At 36.3% G+C, this 19,309-nt stretch overlaps 2 protein-coding genes across 3 annotated transcripts in view; one reads left to right on the top strand and one right to left on the bottom strand.

Moving 5' to 3' along the window:
* The first annotated feature begins 2 nt into the window (after nt 1–2).
* sec61g (SEC61 translocon subunit gamma) lies at nt 3–2,466 on the top strand. The gene is given in 4 exon segments (NM_001002499.3): nt 3–161; nt 802–907; nt 2,022–2,124; nt 2,307–2,466. Coding segments are annotated over 3 exon segments (207 nt in total). The 5' UTR covers nt 3–161; nt 802–813; the 3' UTR covers nt 2,317–2,466.
* Nucleotides 70–19,309, bottom strand: part of tpk1 (thiamin pyrophosphokinase 1) — a 163,464-nt gene continuing 144,224 nt past the window's right edge. Inside the window, exon 9 of one of the 2 annotated variants that reach the window (XM_087308521.1) lies at nt 70–2,685. In XM_087308521.1, the coding sequence (XP_087164647.1) occupies nt 2,525–2,685 (161 nt within the window). In that variant the 3' untranslated portion in view covers nt 70–2,524. 2 annotated transcript variants of the gene reach the window in all.

The following is a 19,309-nucleotide window of genomic DNA, read 5'->3' as shown; positions in this document are numbered from 1 at the left end:
GCACGCAAGTCACTATGAGAAGGAGTTTTGAGCCAGTGCGCATGCGTCAGTCTTAGAGCTGCGTCAGTCTTTCTGCAGTTAAATCTACGTGGCGTAACACACAGTGGAGTCAGTTTGCGTTCAGCTGGACCACCGCTTTATCCTTTGATTTGCCAACACAGGTAAGTTTCTTTTCGTCGATTTTGTCTCTTTACGAATCTATACTAAGTAAAGAATGTTGGATTAAAACAGGTAATACGTTACATTTGGCACCGCTGAGTTTCAGTGTGACGTAAACACTGTTTCTGATTGATCAGTAATGACCGTCAAGCTTATATTACTAATATGAGATGGAGAGTACTTTACTGTTAGACCATTCTTTTATAATATTGGGATGTAGATACACTGAAAAATATTATTAAAGTCATCCAGTTTACAGGTTTTTATCCAGAGCATAGCATCCAGGCTAACAGTGCTAGGTTAGCTAACGTTAGTTTTTCTGTAGAACATTACGTTAGTCAAATAAGTTAGGCAGTTAAAGACTTTCAGTTAACTTGGTTCATCAAGTTAAACATTTAATAACTGGGGCCTTTTAATAGTGTCATTAAATAATTTCCTGGAAATAATAATTGTCTTTGTGTTTGGGTTTCGAGGTAACTTAGAGGGCTAATGGGTCTGAAAAAGATAAGTTAATAATTATATTAAGCCATATCATTTTTGAACTGTTTATAAGTTTCCTCTGTTAGATCTCGATATAGTGGCACAGACATGTTTGTGGTTCGTTTTGATGTGAAATGAATGTTTTTTTTTTTCTTCCGCCAGCCTCATTTCAAGATGGATCAGGTCATGCAGTTCGTGGAGCCTAGCAGGCAGTTCGTCAAAGACTCTATCAGACTCGTCAAAAGATGCACAAAACCAGACAGAAAAGGTATATCCTGTTTCCATTTGGATCCAAAGATTAAATTTAATTTAATTAGAACTAACATTTTGGTTTAAGCAGACATTCTCACTATTAGCTTGTGGCTTATTACCTGTCTATTATTAAAATATTGACTATTAGTATCCCTTACCCTAACCAATACCCAAAGGTAACTAGCTCCTTAACTGTTAATAAGCAGCAGATCACAAGTTTGAGACAAAACTTTTAGTTAATGGTTTGTTTGTTGTCACTTTTTATGGTACAATTCTTGCTGCTATGTAGATAAAGTAATTTTAAAAATATTTATAAGAGAACATATTCAGTCATTTCATGAAGGAAAAACAAAACGGACAAGGCCTGTTCACATGAAGAGCACTACTGTCCACATCAACACACAATAACATTATTTTGACTTTAACCACCATAATCATAAAAAATATTATAATAAAGAGCGTTTTTATGTCCTGAAAATAATAATTGGTCTTTAAAAAAAACAATCTGGTTGTTTAAGTTTAATGTTTATTCCAGCAAATAATGATTTCAAAACATTGTCTTGTCTAAAAATGTAATGTAAGCTTGTCTGAAAATGTGGCACCTTTTTATTTACTGACAACCTATTAAGTTTGTAGGGTAAAACAACCTTCAAGCCGTCTCTTTACCATTAATGATTATAACTTATTTATTCTTAGCCATTGTGGTGACAATGTACGGCCTTAAAAGTAGGACCTCCAAATGTTCCCACTACAGAAAAATGGCATTTTAAAACAATCAAAAACATTTAATGTTGTTTTTCAACATCTCATGTGTTTTTGTTTCACTAAATACAGATGCCCAGTTGCTTTGTAAATTATCTTTAATTGTCAAATATCAAAAAAAGATTGTGCATCACTCATTATTTGTTTGTGGTGTGTAAAGAATGCAAATCTATGCTTTCATCAATCGAATTGTAGAATGATATTTAGAAACAACATGGGTCTTGTGCTATATTAATGGGTGTTTAAAAAAAATTAACTCTCAATCTGTAGACTCTCTAGAATGCTTTATTTAGCATGTATTTCACAGTTTACATGCACCCAAGTTAATTTTTCATTGTATCTCCCCCCCCCCCCCCCCTGCTCTCTAGAATTCCAGAAGATCGCAATGGCAACAGCGATTGGATTTGCCATCATGGGCTTCATTGGATTCTTTGTCAAACTCATCCACATCCCCATCAACAACATCATTGTGTAAGTAATCCACACTAACAATCTTAAGTCTTTTACTCCTCGCATTGTTTGCAAATAACTGCTTACAAAATCATTATAAAAATCTAATAACGCTACAGTGAAGAGGTGCAAATAGCCTGTTGCATTCAGTCTGTGATTAGATTTACTGTGATTAAAGCCAGACTGTTTTTCTCTCTTAACAGTGGTGGTTGAATCAACCAGGCGGTGAAGCCAAACAGACCTTCGGCTGCCTCAAACAGTGTTGGATGATGAACTGAATGCGGACGTTTGTATAAATCATGTTGGTTTTTTGTGTTAACATTTTCTATTTGGCTGTGTTAATAAATCAAAGGTTACACTACTCATTGTCTTCAGTAATTCCTTAAAGGCAGTTAGTGCTGAAATAAGGCATGTTTTGATGTTAAAGGAATGTTTGGCTCGATTGAAGTCGTCTTAGTCCCATACTCCACAAAAGGGGATTATCAGTGGTGATGGTCACAGGTTTTCTGCCTTCATTAGGGTCGTGGTCCTCGTAAGTGTTGGATGTGCTTACTAGTTTTCCAAAAGCCAGTACTTGATTGTCTGTGAAAGAAGACACAGAAGGTAATTTAGAGGGGGTTTATTTGCATATAAAAGTATTGAAATGTGCAATTAAAACAGCAATATTTAATCAATTATGAAAGAAAACAGTATCATTATCTTGTGTAATGAATTCAACAATTTGTATTTTGAAATTCTATGTTGCTGACCTCAAAAAAGCACCAATATTAGTCTAATGACCTGGAATTAACTAGCAAGTAAAAAAGTAAAGCTTAAACTAAATTGCTTTTCAAAATGATTTCAAAGCGTTTAAAACACCATATGGTAGGGACACCTGCTGGCCAAAATTGTAAATGCAACAACTTCGTACTAATAATTAATGAGGGGATTTTTTATTCAGACTCTATGCAAACATTAAATTCAGTGAAATGCTCTTATCTAATATTATGTTTGCATAATGTTATTTTCTGTAATTTAAGGCCTAATTTGTATTATATTGTGGGCTCTTTACATAAGACAATTAGTACAAAAGTAGCCAACACATTTAAGCTTTAATCTGTATATACATGTACAGTAGTCAACACTTGAAGCGGATCATTAACTTTTATCAATGTTGTCCTAAAACTATTAAACAACAGCCATTCTTGTCCTAGGACAATTTTAAAAAACATTCTGATCCACTTCAAATGTTGACTACTGTACAGCTCTGGGGTCAGGAAGGTATCGGATAACATTATCCGAAAATATATTTTTCATATAAATTGCAGAGTTCCTTTTTTTTAAAAAAAGAAGAAGAAAAAAAAAAACAAGTTCTGAATGAGAAAGTTTCAGCCAGGTCAGAAAAACTCAAAAGTAATGTAACATTACATATCAGAAAAAATAAGTAACTAACGCAATTAGTTACTTTTTAGGTAGTAACTTTATATTGTTATGCATCACTTTCAAATGTCAAAAATCTTTTCTCAGTAAAACTAATACAAACTCTTAAAGTTGATTCAAGATTAGATTAAAAAAAAAAAAACGACAACCCTGAAAACTTCATTGATCACACAGATTGCTTATTGAATTATTATTGAATTTTTAAAAACATTTTAAAACACTAATGGCATTAAATAGAATCAGTTTCCTGAAATCATATGACCCCCAATTCACTGATTCAAAACCAAAGACTTAAAAAGGTTTCAAAAGCAGCCAAAGCATTCATACTCTGTGTTAAAGGGTCTTTTATGTCTGCAGAATGTGTGAAGTTTCAGATCAAAGCATCCATCAGATTATTTATTATAGCTTTCAGAATATTGGAGCTTATAGCTCTGAACACTATGTAGCTGTTTTTGTGGCCTGTGTCTTTAATGCTAGTTCTCCCCACCCAACGTGTACACGTGCCTGTTAGAGTGTGCCTCAAGCTCCGGCTCGGCTGTGTCAGATAAACAGTACAGTGACAGAGACGAAGGAAGCAGATCCCACATAACGTTTGTGAGAGATACTACAGTAAGAACTTTCCCAACGATTATTATTATTTGATGTATTTGTTGTTGAGTTGCAATGATGAGTCACACGCAATGTCCTCCACAAACCGAGACTGAAGCATCTTCTTTTATAATTGTACTGACATGCGTCTGTGATGATAAAGTAAACAGCTTAAATCGCTGTAATTTATTACAAACATGCACTGTTTTAAAAACGTTTTAAACTTGTCAAACTCATTCTTGATTACATTTGATGATCACAGTGAGCTGAACAGATCTTTTAATCCCATTGCTTTTGCGCACGTCTTGTCTTGTGGATGTGATTACACGTGTTACAATAGAGACATGCTTATACGGTTCTATCCACCAATTCGGTGGGCTGGGGAACCTGCACTCCTACATCACCTTGTGGTGGGCCTCAAAATGTAAGGGATTTGGATCCAATTTTAACGTCAGGAAATAAAATAAAAAAAAGAGACTTTTTGTCTTTATATCACCCCAATATGACTGTGGACACACTATACCTACGCACAGTGCTGTCCAAACAGCTTACAAAAGATGACTCATCATATGTGTCATTTTAAATGGACACACAATGGAAAAGTTCAAATTTAATGTTCACATAATGTTTGTAGACGTACCAGTATTAAATAACACCACATAGACTCTACTTAGGAACTGGTGCACAATTATATTTAAACTCAATCTGATGGAGGATCAGTGGCGTAGCGGACAGTCCAGTGCGATAAGGGGTCCTGTGCGATCCCCCCGTGACTTTCACAACCCTCCCACACGGGAAGTATGAACCGCACTTAGCAGTGAAAACCGAAAGCGTACACATGATTTAAAGGGCACCTATGGTGAAAAATCTACTTTTCAAGCTATTTGGACAGACGTGTGTATATATAGTGCATAGACGTCATATTGGGGTGAAATAACCACACTCAGTCCTTTTTTTCAATTTAACAACATAAAAACGGTGGACCAATTGGAGTGATTCGGTTTTCAGACCGACCGCAACTTGACGTAGGAGTGCGGTCCCCCTGCCCACCGAATTGATTGACAGCTACGCGTATTAACATATCCCGGTAGTCACTTGTATAATCATACCATCTAGACCACACAAGCGCAAAGCAACCGGGAATTAAAGCTCTATTCAGTTTGGTGGAATCATTAATCCTCATCAAATGGGATCAAGAGTAAGTTTCACCTGTTTAAAATGTTTTAAAACAGTGCACGTGTGTAATGAAGTACAGCGATTTACTCCAGCTTTAGTTCATCAGCACAATCGCGTGTCAGAACAACTATAAGAGAAGACGCTTCAATCCCGGTTTGAGGACGTTAAATCAGGTTTATTTTGTACATTAACATAACAGATATCCACACAGCAGTGGAGATAGAGCTGTATCCTGTCACATATGCGTGCAAAAAGAATGCAAAGCTAAACGCGTCTGTTTATGTGTGTGTGTGTCGGTCTGTATCTCTCTCTCTCTCTCTCTCTGTGCGTGCAAACTTTGTACATTGACATTGTGTGTCGATGCATCTCCACAACAAATACTCATCGGTAACTATGTAGTATGTCAGTTCCAACTGTAGTATTTTTCACAAACGTTACGTGAGATCTTCTTTTTCCTTTAAGTCTGTCTGTTGTCTGACGCAGCCGAGGGAGGAGATTAAGACACGCAGAAAGGCACGTAGAAACAGTAGGCGGGGAGGACTAGTCTTAAAGGCGCAGTTCGACAAAACGACCACCTGGGTGGAAAAATGTATGAAGTAGAATCTAGTAAAGGTATAGTAAAAAATCTGATGGGTGTTTTGAGCTGAAACTTTACATACACATTCTGCAGACGCAAAACACTTATATTAAATCTGAATAAAGGAGTAACCTAGGTGCCCTTTAAGTAATTATATGGCACTATAAAGTAATCAGTGGTGTTGCAGACGGGTACGGGCTATCCCCCGGCCCCTAACCGTTACGCTTTGTGCATCTAGAGAGCCATTCTTTGCCCATTCTTCCTTGCAAAACAATTCAAGCTGAGTCAGATTAGATGGAGAGCGTTTGTAAACGGCAGTTTTCAGATCTTGCCACAGATTCTCTGACTGGGCCATTCCAACACATGAAAATGTTTCATTTTACACCATTCCTTTGTAGCCTTGGCTTTATGATTAGGGTCGTTGAGTGTGTATGGGTGTTTCCCAGTACTGGGTTGCGGCTGGAAGGGCATCCGCTGTGTAAAAACATACTAGATAAGTTGGCGGTTCATTCTGCTGTGGTGACCCCTGATAATAAAAGGGACTAAGCCGAAGAAAAATGAACGAAAAAATGTGAGAATATGTGCAACAGTTTAAGGGGTATTAATAATTTTGCAAGCCACTGTATTTACCCTACATTCATTCATTTTCTTTTCGGCTTAGTCCCTTTATTAATCTGCGGTTGCCACAGCGGAATGAACCGACAGTTTATCCAGCACACGTTTTACGCAGCGAATGCCTTTCCAGCCACAACCTTTACAAAATAATGTGACAATACCATATGCTATAATAATAACAGATAAATAATTATTGTGCTATGAAAGTTTGAAACCATCACAGCCTACAATGTTAAAGAAATTGCATGCGTATCAGTGTATTTGATCCGTGAAACAGCATCTCTTGCATTTGCTGTAAACACACCATTAACACAGTTCAACTGCCCAAGTGGGAACTATTTAAATTCAGGATAATGTGACCCAGAAGACAGACGGATTCCCAGAAGAAAACTGGGCACTACGACTGAGCCATTTGAGTGAGTTCAGAAACATTTTGTCCTGATAGAAAGTGACTCTTTGCTTCTTAACTCCGCAGATCTTTGTCCAGCTCAAACAGCAACATTACACACCAAAGCCAAGCTGAAAGAGCAGAAAGCACAATAGAACCTCTTTAAAGTGCAAAGAAGGGTGGGAAGTTTAGAGGGAGAAGAGAAAAAATGTTTTTGTCTACAAATTTCCACCAAAAACTGTGAAAGCACCAAATGCGCCCGCTGTGGTTTTAATTAAATCGGCCGACCGAGGTCTTTCACCAAAGCCGTCAGGGGTGCTTGTGGAAATGTCCTAATGAGTGAAGCACTGGAAAAAAAACATGCCCTGGCATAACCTGGTGGGAAACACAGTGTTTTCTCTGTCTCGGGGTCTCTCATTGAGCTGAACGGCTGACTGGAAACGCTGCAGTAATCGGGGTGCCAGACAGAGTTCAGTGCCTCTCACTTCAATGGCGGCAACAATAGACTACATTTCACTGGAGCACTAAAGCATGTTATTCCTTTGACAGAGACCCAGGTGGCAGTCAGAAAGAAGTTCTACCTGTTGGCTGGAATGTGGGTGAATTAAGATTTGCGGTGGTCCCCAAAAACATCAGACACACTCGAGTGAAGTCATTTCAGTGAGGCCAGCGAAGCAGAAGCCGGAGTTTATTATTTGATCTGGCAGACTGGGTAAAGCTGTGGGCTTGTAGTATGTATAGTGTGCTTGAACCATACTAAAGTACTTCTATTCTATTATCATTTAGATTAATCTGTTGTAATTATATAGTAGCTGTGGTAATAGATTCATCCACACACTGCAAAAATATCCATCAATTAGCAGTTTTCCCTATTTTATTTTTAATTCTTCCCAGTTTATTTAAGCTTTTGAATTGCATTACAGGAACTTGATCTTTCTTATAACAACTTTTAACCTTAAGTTCTAAAAAGTGATTTTTATGAGCATTTTTTATTAGTTTGAAGTGATATTGTCTGGGTTGGTGTTGTATATTATGCTACAAAAACCTTGTAATAAACTGGCAGTTCATTTATTGTTATTATACAGACTCATTTGTCTATATATGAATTTTTATACATTATATATTATTGCAAACTCAGTAGCAAATGTCAATAAAAAAGACTTTGCTAAACTGCAGACATGAATTTTTAGCATCAAAAGTCGACAGATCAAGGTCCCATAATGCAATTCACAACCGTAAATAAACAGAAAACATTTATGAATCATAAAATACAGAAACTGGTAATTAACACACATTTTTCACAGTGCAGTAACATTGAGAAATTACCCAATGCTGTACTCATTTTTCTACAACTAGGCATATTATATTACAATATATAATATAATATAGGTATATTTATTACGGTTTTGTTCAATATAATACTAGTATGAGGTGCAGGGGGGAAATCTAAAAGTTTACATTCTTAATTACCTGTTTCTAAATGGTTACACCACCCTACACCCCCCACCTCCCGGGTGGCTACGACCCTGACGATGTAGCATTCATTAACAAGTTTTGTAGGAGTTTTAAAAATTATAATCTATATAATTTAATACATTTTACTATAGTATGGTTTAAAAACACTTCAGTATCAAATTTACATTACTATTCTATATTTCCATGTCTTCTGCTACAGGCTTTTGGAAATAAGTGATGCTTTTAATATATGTTTTTTGTAAAAAAAATAAAAAAAAAATAAAAAAAATGTTATAGGGTTTAGCTTCAAAACGACATCAAAACTTGTATAGACTTTCAAGTTGGTCTCCACAGTGAGTTCATACTGACCCCCAGTGGCAGGACTGCACTGTTGTTGTTTACTACAACATACAGCATGTTTACATCAGATGGAGACAGTCTGGGTTGTAAAAAACTACCAAAATAATAGCAAAAAAAAAAAAAAAAAACCACAAACAAACTGAATTTGACCCAATATCTATGGAAATAAATATACATATGTAGGCTAAAACATATGTGAACGTGCAATAATTCATATTAAATTCAGTAACTTCTAGTTGCTCATTTGATATCACAAATGGCTTATATGAAAGGCAAAAGCCTCTAGATTACCTTATTTTACCTAAATAAAATGTGATCATGCCTTGTTTTTTTATTAGGACAGCAAGGTCTGCTTTAAGAGAATATAAGTACAATAAAGAATATAAAGTCATGGTGCAGTGGAAAAATAATTCATATTGTGTATGACTCCTATGAGCTTGGAGGATTGCTCTATACATCTTCGCAATGACTCTAATAACTTATTAATTAAGTCATCTGGAATGGCAAAGAAAGCATTTTTGCAGGCCTCCCAGAGTTTATCAAGATTTTTTGAATTTATCTTCAATGCCTCTACCTCCATTTGACCCCAGACATGCTCAATAATGTTCATGTCTGGTGACTGTGCTGGCCAATCCTGGAGCACCTTGACCTTCTTTGGCTTTAGGAACTTTAATGTAGAGGCTCCTGCTGAATAATTTGCCCTCTCCTGTGGTTTAAAATGTAATGGGTAGCACCAATGTCTTGATACCTCATGCTATTGATGTTATCATCCACTCTGCAGATCTCTCACACCCCCCACATACTAAATGTAACCTCAAACCACGATTTTTCCTTTAGCAAACTTGACTGATTTCTTTAAGAATCTTGGGTCCACGTGGGTTCCAATAAGTCTTCTGCAGTATTTGTGATAATTGGGATGCAGTTCAGATGGTTCACCGGGAAAAGAAAAAAATCAACGTTCTGACATTTTTCCAAATGTTCGACTAGAAGTCAAGTTATTATTTGTTGCTCTAACACGAGATCAATTATAAGACTTTTGCTAGGTATTGTATAGCCTATATTTGTATATATATACATATACATATACATATATATATATATATATATATATATATATATATATATATATACATACATACATACATACACACACACAAATTTATATACTAAATTTATTATTTAGTATTTATAACAAAAATAAACGAAAACTCTCCCTAATAAATATTCTACCTCAGACAGAATCCATTAGTTGCTAATGCCGAGGAAGACTTAATTTCACTCAAAATTGCGTCTCCCCTAAAATATGATCCTGCCGGAGCAAGAGAGCATGGAGTAAACAAACAAGGCACTAGCTGCTGGGTGAGCTGTTTTACTCTCAGGCTGGGTTACTCAACACACTTCAAAGAAAGAGAGGAAGAGAGAAATATAACCGGGCTTTAAAGACAGGAGGAAAAACAAGCAGAAGCGTCTGACTTCAGTCTGTCACTCCACATCAGCTCCTCTGGTTAATCACGCATGCCACTCCGATAATTAACTCAATTTCACCCTAACAATAGCTGGAGAGATCGAAACATCGATAACCTTGACTGAACTTTGCAATTAACTCACCACCCCCGGTCGCGCTGGATTTGGCAGATGAACATTTAGTGAGTAAAGGAGGATTTTTCATCAAACGGAGACCTGAAGCACCGCAGCTCACAGTTTGGCCAGAGGAGGCGACAGAGCACTGCCTGAAGTTTCTGCGTGCATCATTCTCAACAATGCTGAGAATGTGGAGGGTTTAGGTTTTTAGTTATGTGCATCTTCCCTCACCTTTTCTTTTGTTTCAACACTTTAGCATTTTCAAACATCAGGATTTGAAAGGTATGTGATGAGAATGATGATATGATTCAAAAATCATAACCAGCACTAGTGGTGCTAAAACGGGAAGCTCCAAAATGAAAACAAATAAAATAACCCTGCTGAAAAATCCAGCTTAAACAAGCCTATAATGGTTGGCTGGTTTTAGCTGGTCGACCAGCCTGGTTTTAGAGGGGTTTTGGCCACTTCCAAGCTGGTTTCCAGCCTGGTCTTAGCTGGTCAGCCTGGAAAGTGACCAGCTAAAGCAGTCTAAAACCAGCTTGACCATCCTGGTTTAAGCTGGACATAGCTGGTTTTGGCTGGGTTCCCAGCCTGGCTAGGCTGGTCAAGCTGGTTTTAGCTGGTCATCTCCCAGCCTGTCCAGCTAAAACCAGGCTGGAAATGGCTGGAAACCAGCATGGGAGTGGCCAAACACCCTCTAAAACCAGGCTGCTTGACCAGCTAATACCAGCCAACCATCCTAGGCTGGTTCAAGCTGGATTTTTAAGCAGAAAAATGAATTCAAAACTAAGTTCTTGACATAAAACGTATAAACAAATGGCAATAATAAAAGTAATTTATCTACTTATCTTAAAATATCTATTCATCTGTCCTTCTATTTGTCTATATGTCTGTCTATCTGTCTGCCTCTTTCAAACATACAAACTTTTTCTGGGATCATGTGTGAGTGAACAGGCCCTTTTTAAAAATACTGGTAAATTCGCTTCAACAATTTTCCGGATAGAGACGTTTGTCATCTATCTGTACCTTTCTGTCTGTCTGTCTGTCTGTCTGTCTGTCTTTCTATCTATTTGATTGAATATTGCGTTATTGGCATGACTGTAAATGATACAATATTGTACAATAACTACAATAACATATAAAAATAAAGGAATAGAAACAAAATATCATAACAGTTTAAAGTGAAATAAGCAATGTGACAAATAAGAACATGTGAACATACATAACCACAGTGTTTAACATCTAAACAGGCATACGGACTAAAGGTCAATGTGGAAGACAGTAGAGAAGCATACAGTAATACACACATTACATATATACACAAATATCTATCTATCTCTGTCAGTTTGGTTGTCCATCTGTCTATTTCTCTATATGTCTCATTTAGGCAAAATAAATAAAAATAATTAAAAAAAATTCACAGAAATGTTATAATTATTTTATAATTTTCTTAAAAAATGTAACAAAAAAAAAAAACATTTACTTTGCATAAATGGATGCTGCGGTAGCACAGAGGAGAATGAAGTAGTGTTCATCTGCTATCCTTGGTGGAATTGTATATTAATTCTGCATTTTTTAAAAAAGTGTTTGTAGTAAGTCTTCTGCATTACTACAAAATTTAGGCTTTCATTGATTTGATCAAAAATTAATTTCCATAAATTTTATACTAAAGCACTAATAAATATAATATAAACAAATGAATAAATAAACAATCACTTTTGACTGTGAATAACTTATTATTACTGATTTAGTAGTTTGCTGATTTTATCTGTAGCCAATTTAGCAGGCTAATAATATTGACATCAGCAGTTTTATTAAAAAAATATATAAATATAAATAAAACAATACATATTTAATAAATAAATACCTAATTTATTACTTTATATATTTATTTGCTTCCAATTTAAATGATGTAAATATTTCATGTATGAACATAAATTATAAATCTAAAAATATATTTAATAAAAAGTGCAGTGTGAAAAGCTCCAGCAAGAGTGGCATGTCATATCAGCAGTTTATCAAAGAAGCGGTTTAATGAGATCTTGATATTTTCTTTATCACAGACGAGTCAAAGTGTGCATCTGATGGCTGTGGTAGTGGACACTGACAGTGTGTGTGTGGCAGCAGATGAGAAGTGGACAGATGGGCGATGAGGCAGAGCACACAGACTCCAGCAGTCCAACACCAGCGCCAGCTCACATTACAACAAAACAAACACTGATACAAACATGCAGAGGCAGCACAGAGGAGAATGAAGTAGCGTTCGTCTGCATTTCTCAGTGGAATCGTATATTTAATCTGCATTTTTTTGTAGTAAGTCTTCAGCATTAATGAAAAATTTAGGCATCTCTGATTTGAGCAAAAAAAGATAATTCCATTAATTTTATACCAAAGCACTAATAAATATAACATAAATAAACACATAAATAGACAATAGCTTTTGACTGAATAACTTAAGACAGTTGAAGAAAAAATTATTAGCCCTTATACGAAATTCCATTTTTTTTAAAGGTGCAGTATGTAAGTTTGGCACCCAGTGGTTGAACTAGGTATTGCACTCAACGCATGCAAGAGCAGGTTGCCAGATTGACAACAGCAACATAGGCTGATATAAATCATGTTCTAAATAAAAGCAATGGCATGTGATAGAAGGACTATTTTCCATATTATAACAGTTTTTGTTCTAACCAACACCTGAAACTTACATTTTATGAAGGGCTTCTATTTTTTGCAGCTGAACAACCGAAAACTTATAATGATCACCCCAGGCACACCTCATATGCTTTATTCAGTGTTAAATGCTAATAATGTGAGTTTGAATGCCATTTTACATGACATTTATTGCCATACTACTGAAAGCAGCAGCAGATAGGGGAGAGCGGGGCACAAAGTAACACTTTTTAGTTTTGGTCTAATAATGAACAAAGTAATGGGTTTAGACAAACCATATATATTTTTTACCAATAAAATACAAGCCCCTTCAACAAATGAGCAATGGAATTATGTAATTATGTTACACCTGCGGGGCAAGTTGTAACAGACAGAGGGTTAGTTGTAACACATGCTTACAAAGGCAGATTTCACACAATTAATTTAATTCAATTTACTTTAAAAAGTAGATATTGTTTCTCAGTAATTGGCTCATTTTTTAAAAAATTCTACATAGCACAGTATGTTTATGTATTTATTTGTTAATTGGGTAAACACATTTGAATCTATTTACATTATTATCCTTTTTTCCATTATTATTCAATGCATTTATCTGCATTATTAGCAATAAATATTTTTTTTAATTAAAAATATATTTTCTATCAAAAAACATTTTTATTTAAAAATTTCCCAAAATTACGCTCAAAATTTAAAAAAAAATTTATTTTGTTAGTTTAGTTGTTAGTTTAGTTGTTGTCCAACACCCTGTTACAACTAACACCGCTGTGTCATGTTTTCCTTAAAACTGGCTAGCAGTCACTGTGTATTTCTTACATCTTTCAAAATGGTTTCATCTTTAGCCTAGAAGATGGTGATTACAACAATATAAGATTTTACATACATACTTTCACAGATTTTTTTAAGTAAAAATATTGAGTATAATAAAAAATACTTTTATGCTGCAAAAATGGTTTCTCCTGTGTTTTGTCATCCAAATTTCGCAGAACATTTTCAATAATTGCTAGGAAGACGTCTGCTGACACTGTGGGTAAAAACCTTGGAAGCATGCCATGGTCAACCCTGAGCAAATACCCTAAAACTCTGTCACATTTAACCCTGCGTTACTTTGTGCCCCGCGCTCCCCTAGTTCAGTGGTTCCCAAAGTGGGGGTCGGGACCCTCCTAGGGGTCGCGGTATAATGAAGAGGGGTCGCCTGGTGATTTCCAAACATCTATTTATTTTCAATTAACCACTAGAATTACCATTTTTTACTGAAGGGAAAAAATAGTTGTTTATAGTTGCATGCAATATTGTTACTATAGTAGCTTATAGTAACTAGTTCTATTGGATTGCGACCCCTGGGGTAATTACATAATATTAAAGACACAGCAATAGCGTCAGATGCAGCAGATTGATTTTATGGCACCAGGTTAAACTTTCTGGCCCATTTACAGCACTGACATACATTTAAAAAAATAAACGAAAAATAGAATTGGGTCTATTGGAGTGTGTGTGCGCCATTGCATGCAAGGTTTCTGTATTTATAACCACCTCAGAGGATATTGGGGGTCACGAGTCACTGGCATTGTCATTTTTGGGGTCGCAGGCTGAAAAGATTGGGAACCCCTGCCCTAGTTCACCTCAGATCTTGAAAATAAAATAAACCGTTTGAACTGAACTTTAGAACTATGAAATAATACAAACCAACACATAGTAATTCAGCATGTAAAAATGTTAAAGAAAAATGTTAATTAGATTGTAAACCTTGTGCACATATATTCTGTGCTTCTGAATGACTGTATTTAAATTTAAAATATTAAAATATCACAGCAAATCTCATCACATAGTTTGTTGTTAGGACAAGGGGTTACAGTGTACCCTGCTCACCTAATGTTTACTCTCTCAATATTTAAATTATTTGCTAATTAATAACCACCTCATGTTGAACTGAACCTGGGTCTCATTTTGGGGCTGTTACTGTCCTGTCCACGATCTGCAGAGTGGATGCGCGTACTGAAGAGCGGTGTTGTCGCGCGGCTACTGAAGGGCGGGACCGAAGGTGTGCCGCGTCGCGGGGGCACTTTTGACCATTTTGGAAGGGCACTTTCTATCCAAGACTAAAAAGGGCATGTGCACTGCACAGGTTGAGCCCTATGTGTGCACGTGCCTGAGCTTAAGTGTGTTTGTTTGTGTGTGTGTGCGTGTGTGTGTTTGTTTGTTTGATGCTGTCTATGTTTGTGAATGTGTTTAAATGAGAGACAGTGTGTTGCTGTGTGTCTGTGTGTTTATACAGACAGCTTGTTATAGCAACCCCCCTAAAATATAACACTATATATGGAAAGCATCGTCAATGCACCGTGATGCACCGAGATATCGAATTGAACCGAATCGATGGCATGATAATCGTAACCGAACCGAACCGTGAGACCAGTATAGGTTCACACCTCTAATCTGATGTTTGAAATATCTGCATTGTATTTTAGATAAATAAAAATGTTCACTTGGTATGCTTTACTAAATATCTGCAAACATATTATGCTATGTTTATGCTTTAGAAGAGTCAAAAAAAACTTCTTACAGCACCTTTGACTTCCAAAGTGCTGTTTTTTGAAACACATTTTTAAACAATGGTTTTAATAACTAATTTCTTTTGTCTTTGCCATTAAGACAATATAAAATTTCGCAAGATACTATTATTCAGCTTCAAGTGCATATTAAAGGTTTGACTAGGATAATTCGATTAACCAGGCAAGTTAGGTTAGACAAGTCAGCATTGCGATGACGTCATAGATAGTGTCCAAAAGTGTGCAGGAAATCAGTGGCAAATTTTGGAGTTTGCTTGATTTTGCGATTAATTCAGCGATTGCAAAATTCTGGAGGGACTTAACTAAATTGGCTGTATTGTATGTGTGTGAATGTGAGAGTGTATGGGTTATTTCCAGTCCTGGGTTGCAGCTGGAAGGGCATCCACTGTGTAAAACCAATGCTGGATAAGTTGGCGGTTCATTCCGCTGTGGTGACCCGTGATTAATAAAGAGACTAAGCTGATAAGAAAATAATAATAATAAATAGTATCACATGTATTTAATATAACATTTTTTATAACATTTTTTTATTACTTTATATATTTATTTACTTCCAATTTCCATAAATCAATCCACATTAAATACACTTGACATTATTATATATGACATTATTATATACTATATTAGCAAGAGCCTCAAATTCATTGGAAATGGACCATGGCATATGTTCACAATTGTAAATTTGCCATGTTGCAAAAATGCTTAGTTACATCCAGTGTTGACAGAACTACTGATTATAGTGGACTTCATTGTTTCCAGTCACCTTTAGTGTATACACAGCATAAGATTAAATTATAATGAGAATAGAACTATTAATGTGGCACCAGTTGCTGTTATGTGAATTGTAACTCATTGCTTCTTCTCATTAAGTTTCCTTCCCTTGCTGTATACAAAAGAAGATCATTTGAAAAATGTTGGAAACTGGGAGACAGTCATCCAAAAATTACTACAGAGTCAATGTCAAATTTTCCATAAATTTCTTATTTAGTGTCCAACAGAAGAAAGAAACTCAAACAGGTTTGGAACAAGTAGAGGAAGAGTAGATGACAACTGAAATGGACTTTTTGGGTGAACTACCCCTTTCAGTTTTGTTATTGCTATTGACACTGGGAATAAAAAAGCTATTACTGCAAATTCTTACACACTGCACAGTCCCCTCAGTGATAAGTTTCCAATTGGTTGTTTTGTCAAAGCAACCAAGAGGGAGATCAAATGTTTGCTTCCTTCTGGATCTTCACCATTGATATCTGCATGACTGATATGACTGCTATGGACAGTTACGTCTGGTTTGAACACTAACTGCTTCTCAGAGCATCCAGGAAACTTCATTAGCAATCTCCTCGGCTCGATCGATATCTGACGCTGCGGCGGGAGCAGAAATTAATGCATCGCTGTTATTGATAACAATGAAGATGTTTGCATGCAGTAATTGTATTTCCAGCATCAATGTACTTCTCTTAAGTAGCCAATATTTACAGAGCAAATTACACGGAGTCCCAGAGAGGAACCAAGTCGAAAACATGCTTTGGGGCTGAGTCACAGTCGATAATTTCTGAAGCAAAAACTGTACTTTTATGCCCCAAAAAACTGGCCCTGCTCTGCGCTTATCGTGCGAGGTGAGGTGTGCTGATGTACTAGCCATCTGGTGGGCATTGATAGCGCTTCTATTAAATGTTTACGGCTTCATCGGATGGAGGTTACAAGGCTGAAGCGACGACACAATGCTAATTCGACCTTCAGATGAGAGAAGTTCTGCTTTCAGCCTTTTCCCACAGGAATATGACAGTTTGGTCTCCCGCAGTTACATCATTTCCTCAAAAACAGAGGTGCTGAAGTGGCATCTCAGAAACTACCAGTCATAAAGAGACTCGATTTAAAACAATAAAAGCTGGAGACTGCAAAAAAAAAGAAAAAGAAAAAAAAAAAAGCCAGACTGCATGCAGAGAAATGTTTCCGTTCATCCTTTTGACATAAACTGCAGTCTGAAGAGTGCAGACTGAGCCAAGGTTACGCATTCATGCAGTTACAAAGAGAAAACGCCTCGGTGAACCTTGCAGACTAAATGAAATGAATTAGAGTATAATTTTTACATTAGTAAATAAAGGTTCTGTCTGATATTTCATTTCATGAGAATGGAGATTATATTGTGTGCAGCTGTTCTTTCTGATAATGCATGAAAACATTGGTGATTTGACTTTTGTAAAAAGAGGTTTGGCACATGCACACGCAAACGCACACACACAAATATATATAATGGATTTTTCTTTTGTAGTTATTTGAGTGAGAAATATCTTGAAAAAAATGACATCAAGGTGAAGAAAACTGTCATTGAACTAGGATTTCTTTAAAAAATGTAAGTTGTAAGTTTTTACTAATTATTGAAATTACAGAGCTTTGATCACTTTTTTATGAACAAAAAAGGTTTAAAATAATGTTTTCTTTTTTTTAAACAAATATTGTACGCGTTTACTTTTACTTTTGAATTCTATCAAGTATATTTATTCAGCACTTTCATTCATTTTCCTTCGGCTTAGTCTCTTTATTCACAGCGGAGTGAACTGCCAACTTATCCAGCATATGTTTTACACAGCGGATGCCCTTCCAGCTGCAGCCAGTATTGGAAAACATCCATACACACTGATTCACACACATACACTTCGGCCAATTTAGTTTGTTGAATTCACCTATACAGTGTGTTTTTGAACTGTGAGGAATCCATGGCACCTTGAGGAAACCCACATGAACATGGGGAGAACATGCAAACTCCACATAGAAATGCCAATTGACCCAGCTGGAATTCGAACCAATGATCTTCTTGCTGTGAAGTGACAGTTCTAACCACTGAGCCACTGTGTCACCCCTTAGGATTGGTTGATATTTCTTGATATTGGTTGAGTAATGGGCATGACCATGGGTCATGAGTTGATCTGAAATAACACTTCCAAAACGCTAGCTTGCAGTGAGCTCTGTGTCGAGTTTCTTCATGGGCGTGTTTTTTTTCTTTCTTTTTTTCAAACTCGCTCACGTAGATGTGCAACAACTTTAATTATAAGGTAAACACAACACAAAACAAAAGTTTCCATCTGGAGCTCCTTCAAGTTACTCGACAATTGTAAACACTCGCTCCATCTAGCTTGCAGTTCTCAGCACCGCCCACGCTTATCACTGCTACCAAACTGACCAATCACAGAGTTTGCACTACACGTTGTTGCGATGTGCAGTTACATTTTCTTAAAAGGGTGCATGTCAGTGTTGACATCAGCCACGGTGAGGTCTATGCAATCGCACGAAGGTTGTGCTGGACCATACAGGTGCGCTTGATGCAGAAGAGTAAATCAGCCTTAATTCACCACTTTATACCTTGACTTCAGTAATGAAATGATCTTTACAGTATTAAACAAAATGGAACTTTGGGTCTATTTTGTGTGTTTATTTTTTCCACTTGAGAAAATGAACCAGAGAACATTGGTAAAAATAGGTGGAGCCTCCCAGCCTCACCTTCTGATTATGCAATGCTTCAATGTTCAAAATTGTTTATCAGCTGGAGCCAACATTTCAAACCTTTGGAGAGTTTTTGTGTGGTCTTTAGTATAACAAAACACATGTAGGGGATAGACAATCAGTCAACTGTTCAAGGCAAGTGCAATACACAGAAAACTATTGTCATCACTACTTCATACTAAAGTTCCAGTAACACTGCAATATGGAGATTAGTTGTAACATTTAAATACACTGAAAAAATGCTGGATCCCACACAATTCCATCATGTTGTTCCAGCATAAATCAATTAAGTTAACTCAAATGTTTTTACAA

This window comes from Danio rerio, chromosome 24 (assembly GCF_052040795.2).
Source record: "Danio rerio strain M-AB ecotype USA chromosome 24, GRCz13ab, whole genome shotgun sequence".
NCBI classification, from domain to species: domain Eukaryota; kingdom Metazoa; phylum Chordata; class Actinopteri; order Cypriniformes; family Danionidae; genus Danio; species Danio rerio.
Note: the sequence above shows the minus strand (reverse complement) of the source record. Positions and strands in the feature narration are given on the sequence as shown.